This window comes from Natator depressus, chromosome 11 (assembly GCF_965152275.1).
Source record: "Natator depressus isolate rNatDep1 chromosome 11, rNatDep2.hap1, whole genome shotgun sequence".
Classification (NCBI taxonomy): domain Eukaryota; kingdom Metazoa; phylum Chordata; order Testudines; family Cheloniidae; genus Natator; species Natator depressus.
In genome coordinates this window covers 26463661-26471487 of record NC_134244.1, presented here as the reverse complement: position 1 = coordinate 26471487, position 7827 = coordinate 26463661, and the positions used below count along the sequence as shown (strand labels likewise).

Below are 7827 nucleotides of genomic sequence, written 5' to 3'. Positions count from 1 at the left end.
CGGAGAGGTAGTTGGACCAAATTGGAGTGGCACTGCAACATAGCCCACAGCTTGCTCTGTTTTCACCCCCGCCAGGGCCTGCCCTCTGCACCAGGCTGGGATTGGGGTTGGAGTGTGGGGCCAGAAAACATTGTTGTGGATGGTTGGTGCCCCCAGGTCACAACACCAGAGCATGTGAAAATTCAGGTCATAAACCTCCTTTTGTCAGTTTCATAATATGCTTGAAAAGGCACTACACATACACCTAATGGCTGCCGGGAGCGGAGGGGTCAATTCCTACCACTGGCAGTTCGTGTGAGCTAAGGGTGCTCAAAATACTGCCGGAACTGCTCAGCCCATATGAGCAAGCCCAAAATGAATGGAGATATTCCCCTGAAAATCTAAATACATACAGCTTTTCTTTTCATTACAGGCAGCATGGTTTGGTAGGGGTCAACGCTGTGGATCTTAAAGGCTCAACTAGAGCTGGCCAGGAAACAAAATCTCCATACCACTAAAAAAACAGCGAGTTCTGGGGGAGAAAAAAAATGGCCTGAACTGGGACAATAATTCAAAACCTCAAAATTTTTCATGGGACTAAAATGTTCCTGCTGCCTGGGCTTGCTGGCTCTCCAGCTGTCCCCCTGGCAGGTGGGTGTGACTGCCCAGCTCACCAGCTGCCTGAACTTGCCAGCACCTTGGCTGCCTGGGCTTGCCAAGCACCAGGTGCCTGCCTAGGAGACAGGCAGGCACAGCCTGGCTCTCCACCTGGTAGGCAGGCTGCCAGCTCCCTGCATACTGGCCAGGCAGCCTGCCATGCAGGCAACTGGACAGCCTAAGAAGCTCACCAGCCCAGGGAACTTGCAAGCCAGGCATCCTCGGAAGCCAGGGACCCAGTATCCCAGGTACCTGGGCAGGCAGCCGGATGTGGAGCCAGGCAACCCATCAGGCAGGATGCTGGGGTGCTAGGCAGCCTAGCAGGTAGGCTGCCAGGGAGCCAGGAGGGATGGCAGGAAGCCAGACCAACCTGCCTGTATTCTGTTAAAAGTTTTGATGGAATAGACACGTCCGCATAGAATGTTTAGATTTCATTGAATTCAGCATTTTCTGACATAAAATTTCTGTCACAAAAGTTTGACCAGCTGTAATTGCAACCTTGTTGGCCACCAGTTGAGGAGTCAATATGGTTCCATATGATTCAACGTCTGGTTTTGTCAGGGTTTTTTTTAAATAGCAAGTTATATTATTAATAATAATTGAATTAAAAGAATATTAAGATTGCAAAATCAAGCACTCAAAAGTTAGGAAATGCCAGATATAAGCAGCCCTTATTCAGTCTCCTCATTAAGAGCATGCAGTCTTTAAATACATGACAAAATACTGTTCCTTCCACAGGATCCCTGTCTCATTCAGGGCACAGAGTTGTATTGTGAAGGAGGCTGCTGTCCATAGGACCCTGTCTCATTAGTTACAGAAGCTGGAAGCTATGCAACTGAGATAGGGGATTGCACAAAAAGAAAGGATAGTCTTGTGGGTAAAACAGTTGAATGCTAGACTGGATTCTATCCCTGCCTCAGCCACAGATTTCCTTTGTGATGCTGGGAAAGTCAAACTTTTCACAGGTGATCTCTAATTGCATGTTCCGCGGTTTTTCTTTGTGCCCAACTGGAGACTTTTCCTCCACTGAGACGCTGACCTTCAAAGCCAAGAACTCTGCTACCAATCAATACTCCCTGACAATAGTAGTGTCAGAAGCTGGGCATTGCCATCGGAAGAAGGGGTAACAGCAATAAACAAGAAGAGTATAAGCATTACATCTAACCTCAAATTCTAGATCAATATACCCCACAATACCAAAATCTGCCACTCTTACTTACCAAATTGAGTAATACATAAGTGCACTGGAATCAACGGACTGGAATGACTCCTCCTGGAGTCAAAGTGCTAAGAAGAGTGACAGTCTCTGGCCCACACTATTTAATTTTTTTTAAGTAGCAAAATTCAGTTCTTTCTTCTAGGCTATTTCAATATATAAATATTCTCCACCAACTAATATTTTAATACCTTTAATCAAAAGTGCCAGTTTTTCAAAGGAGGCTTAAAACAGGAACACTGAGAGATAAGAAACATTGATACAGACACAAACATTGAATAGTTGAAGATGTTTTGTTACAAATACATTCAAACTTTGGAAAAAACAATTGACTCTAGACTGTCCCTAGTACAATGTAAAAATGCAATATTTAAATAAAGCTGTTTGCCACTCAACTGTTCAAATTACTTCAAAGACAAGAGCAATACCCTTTTTGGGTCCTATTTGTTATAATCTTGGAATAACCATTTTGTGGTCATGATATCTTAATCTTCATAGCAGTCAAGGGCCAAATTCAACGCTGGTATAACTCCATGGATTGGATTTCACAGCATATATTTAATTTTATTTCAAAGCAGAATACAAAGGGATCATTCTGTCCTGGGATGCACTTGAGTATGGCTCCCATTGATTTTAATGATTGCTTGCTGCATCCAAAGACGTTTAGCCCATCACAGATGGCAGTGCAATAACATTTAATGCCTGTTTGGTAGGAGAACATTCATGTGTGTTTAAGTACATGCAATGCCTAGCTACTGAAAATCATACTCCTAGAGTCAAATGGTGCCCCCAGACGCTCCCACTGAAATTAATAGGACTTGCACATTGATAACTGCGGGTAGAACGTAGCCCATATTTTAACCTATTTCTTAAATGCAAAAATGTTACATTAATATAACATGATTCCACATGCAAGCCTTATAAAGTCAAAAAATGTGAAAGCTAAGCTTTAATATGAAACCCCTATATCCCATCGTGATGCAGTCTTAAATTATGTAATCACATCCTATTTCTCTAACACACTAGAACACAATCTTTTTCTATGAACTTAGATTCACAAGTACGTCCAAGATAAAATACAATCACAAATATAGAGGTTTTATGTATGTGCAAAACGGCAGAGGCAATGATGCACAATCAATCTTAACTTTCACATCTTCTGATCCGAGTGCTCAATTGTGCAACCCTCATGTTGAATTGACATTTTTTTGCATTTATTTCCTAGAGTTTCTTAATAGGGAAAAAAACCAAACAGTTCTATAACTAACAGGCACCAATTAACCAAGGCCAACTAGAGCCTATCAATGTCATTAGCAGCCTGCACATGTGCCGATTTAAGAAGCACCAGACTGCCAATGAGGAACTACTGCCTCTTATTATTGTCAATTGCATTCCTCACCTGTGCATGCACAGGAGATAATCTTATCAGTTCAAGAAAATCTTAAAGTAGCATCAGCATGGCCAACCTTCTGGCCACTACTTTAAGATCCTAGCTCTGCTCCCAAGTTGTGTAGTTTGGAATCTTATTTGGAGAATAAACAAATCTAAAGTTTTAGATCTTTTTAAACTATTTACAGTACACTCATCTAAGGCCACAAGCCTTGTTAAGCTTTATATTGTCATTTTCAACTGCACAAATCATTCCAAGGAACAGAATTTGAGGGAGCACCTCGAGCCTGGAGGGCTGCCGGGGTAGGAGTATGCAGGTGAAGAGGCAGAAGTCAGGAAAGTGTATTTTTACATGCTTTCATAATTCAGAAAACCATTGAAAAGATTTTGCTTTAATTTCATTGAAGAATTCACCTTCGGGCAGAGAACCAAGTCCAGAAAATGTCAGCCCAAAAAGAGAATGTTGCAGAAACCTAAAACCAGGAACTAATAATGGAAAGTGTTCTGTGATCTCAGCTACAGCTGTCATTACCTGCTAGACTGATAAAACAATTAAAGAAGCATTAAAGACATTACCTTTAAAGAAAGAAACATTTTGCTCAATACTAGGAAATTCTTCCTTATAGCTTGATCTATTGGACTTTGGAATAGTCAGTCTTCCATAAGAAGATGTCAAAAATCCATTGCTTGAAATAGTTAGATTTAGATGACAGGAAAGAACCCTGCACTGGCAAGCGAAGGGAGTGAATGATCTTTTCCATTTGTAACTTATTACAACTCTAATTATTTTTTTTAAGTGCCTCTTCATCAGATTGTGGCGAAAGATTTTAGACATGTCACATATTTGCATATAGGAAAAATAGAAGAAAAAGGGTCACCATTCTAAGAACTTCTCTGGATATATGTTGGTGTAGATCATCATCAATTTTGAAAACATCAGTAAAGTAGGTTTTCCAATTGCCAGTTAAAATTAAAATAGCTAAGTGTACTTAAACAAGTTAGAGAGAAATAAAAAAGATTTGACACACACTGGTTGAAACTACAGAGTTGGTCAACATTTTCAGAGATTCAATTTTTGATTAAATCTTTATGTTGCACTGAAAATTTCAATTACAAATCCTACAAAAATATTTGGACAAAATTTTCACAACTTTTTCCCCCCTCAATTTTTCAACCAATTCTGATTGCAAAGAAAACTTTTGATTTCTCATCAGCTTAGCTTTTCAATATAGAGTCTAACTTATTAGTGGTTACATCTGTGAATTCACAAAGTACCAAAAAAAAAAATTCTGAAACAAAAAATGCAACACAACGCTCTGTTCAAACTGTATGGGTCAGACTCATGACCATGCTGCAGTGCAAAGGGGATGGTGGATCCAGTAAGTAACGACTCTGGGCACAAGCTTGGGCAAAAAAGGAGGCAGGGCTGAAACTTCCCTCCATCCATAACCATCAGCACAGGTTCCAGAGAGTCCTGGGAGCCTTGAGGTTGTGCTCAGGACAGGGCTGACGTATGCTGGTACACAGGATCAGGGTGTTGGCAAGCACAGAGAATCTGAGCCAAAATATTAACAACAAAAATAGTCAAAAATAGTCAACATTGGCATATGTTGTAAATCAGACCGAATACTGACAAAGTAAGTGAAATCATTCTCTATCAGTCTTCAGAATTGACTTCTTCATGTGAAAGAGAGAGACAGTGAATCTGAAAGTATCCAGCCCTTGAACCAGAGGGATGAGAATACACATAAATATGACACACACATTGTTCATTGCAAGGCTTACAAAGGAAAACAAAGATTTTTTTGTAACATGCAACAGTAACCTAAATTCTACCATTTTTAATTTTTCCAACTGGTCAGATGTGCAACATTAGTCAAAATATGCAATAAACCAGGCCTTAAAAAAAATCTACTACAACTGTGGGAAAAAAGGGTAAGATTGGCAACATTATTTTTAGAAACTTAAGCCATACTTTTCAAAGCTGGGTGCCTAACGTTAGGCTCCTAAATAAAAGTGGTGAGGTATCTGGAAGAACTGATCACCCACAAATCCTATCAAAGACAACGGGAGATACAGGTACTCAGCACTCTTTCAGACTGCTTTAGTTACATACCTAAATAGAGACTCATAGGAGCCTAAGCAGTTGGTCATCTTTTGTTAGGATTTTATTTATTTTTTGGTGGATTCATCATTTTATAATCTGAGGAGGGGTCACAATGTAGGAGAGAAAAAAAATTTAAATATTTTTCAGTTTTTCCATAGGACATCAAAGTTCTGACCAAAACTGAATAAAAAAAAGCACTTTTGTCTATTTCTTAGACACCTTGTTCTCAATGAACAGGGTGTTCATGGAGAACTGTAAAGGATGAACTTAAACATAACATTTTCTCATCAATAAGGCAGACAAGAGACTACAACGCTACAAGTCAATACTCAAAGTTATGAAAAAAGTGGCTTCTCTTGAGATAAGTGTGGCACAGCTTTTGCATCTAGAAGTATCCCTTTATCTCACCTGGTAAATTGACTGCCTACAGACAACCAGTTTCCTTGTTCAAGTAATGTGCAGAGTGTACACACGCTTCCACCACCAAATGAAGAATTCAGATAACTGGTTAAAGTCTACTATAGTGTCTGGTCACCAGTTTGTTTGTTTTTAAATACTTCGGACTCTTTGCAAAAATTTTCAATAAATGATCAACAAACTTCATGATGTGCATGTCCATGTTTTCCTACCATCTTCTATCATCTGAAGGGGGCCGGAGACTTTCTTCAAACTGAAATGTTCTTCTTATAGCTGAGCCCAGAAAGTTTATCCCTCTGAATCACATTTGGCACATGGAAAGCTGCATCATAACAACATAATTGTTATGACTGATGCAAGTACTGGAATGCTAATTGTCCTCCTGCTGCCATCTGATGTCCTCGGAGCATGCATTACTGAAAACACTGCATTTGTGTGATTGGTTGGTATTTCTACATTGCAGATCATCCCTTCACAGCAAGAAATGCATTCCTGTTAATAAAAAGGAGATTGGTAGGCAGAAGTGGCTGCAACAGAAGTTTATAGTGTATATGCTTTCAATTGCCAGGGTTATTACTAGGGCTGTCAAGCAATTAAAAAAATTAATCGCAATTAATCATGATTAATCGCGCCATTAAACAATAGAATAGCATTTATTTAAATATTTTGGATGTTTTCTACATTTTCAAATATATTGATTTCATTTACAACACAGAATACAAAGTGTACAGTGCTCAGTTTATATTTATTTTTGTTTATAAATATTTTCACTGTAAAAAACAAAAGAAATATTATTTTTCAATTCCCCCATTGCAAGTACTGCAGTGCAATCTCTTTATCATGAAAGTTGAATTTACAAACATAGAATTATGTAAAAAAACCCTGCATTCAAAAATAAAACAATGTAAAACTTTACAGCCTACAAGTCCACTCAGTCCTACTTCTTGTTCAGCCAATCGCTCAGACAAACAAGTTTGTTTACATTTGCAGGAGATAATGATGCCTGCTTCTTGTTTACAATGTTACCTGAAAGTGAGAACAGGCGTTCACATGAAACTGTTGTAGCCAGCGTCACAAGGTATTTACAGGCCAATGCCCTAAAGATTCATATGTCCCTTCATGCTTCAACCACTGTTCCATAGGATATGCATCCATGCTGATGACGGGTTCTGCTCGATAATGATCCAAAGCAGTGTGGACTGACACATGTTCATTTTCATCATCTGAGTCAGACGCCACCAGCAGAAGGTTCATTTTCTTTTTTGGTGGTTCAGGGTCTGTAGTTTCCACATTGGAGTGTTGCTCTTTTAAGACTTCTGAAAGCATGCTTCACACCTTCGTCCCTCTCAGATTTTGGAAGGCACTTCAAATTCTTAAACCTTGAGTCGAGTGCTGTAGCTATCTTTAGAAATCTCACATTGATACCTTCTTTGCGTTTTGTCAAATCTGCGGTTAAAGTATTCTTAAAACAAACAACATGTGCTGGGTCATCATCCGAGACTGCTATATGGCAGAATTCAGGTAAAACAGAGCAGGAGACATACAATTCTCCCCAAAGAGTTCAGTCACAAATGTAATTAACACATTATTTTTTTAATGAGTGTCATCAGCATTGATGCATGCCCTCTGGAATGGTGACCGAAGTGTGAAGGGGCACACGAATGTTTAGCATATCTGGCATGTAAATACCTTGCAATGCCGGCTACAAAAGTGCCATGCGAATGCGTGTTCTCACTTTCAGGTGACATTGTAAATAATAAGCAGGCAGCATTATGTCCCGTAAATGTAAATAAGCTTGTCTGTCTTTGCGATTGGCTGAACAAGAAGTAGGACTGAGTGGACTTGTCGGCTCTAAAGTTTTACACTGTTTTGTTTTTGAGTGCAGTTATGTAACAAAAAAAATCTACATTTGTAAGTTGCACTTTCACAAGAAAGAGATTGCTCTACAGTACTTGTATGAGGTGAATTGAAAAATACTTTATCATTTTAGAGTGCAAATATTAGTAATCAAAAATAATAATATAAAGGGAACACTGTAAACTTTGTATTCTGTGTTGTAATT

The 7827-nt window shown here is 39.1% G+C and overlaps 1 protein-coding gene across 2 annotated transcripts in view; it reads right to left on the bottom strand.

Annotated features, from left to right (window-relative positions):
• Positions 1-2077: 2077 nt before the first annotated feature.
• LYPD6B (LY6/PLAUR domain containing 6B) overlaps positions 2078-7827 on the bottom strand; it is a 71731-nt gene continuing 65981 nt past the window's right edge. For both annotated transcript variants that reach the window (XM_074966813.1, XM_074966812.1), the window contains exon 6: positions 2078-6257. In XM_074966813.1, coding sequence (XP_074822914.1) covers positions 6093-6257 — 165 coding nt within the window. In that variant the 3' untranslated portion in view covers positions 2078-6092. The remainder of the gene's footprint in view (positions 6258-7827) is intronic.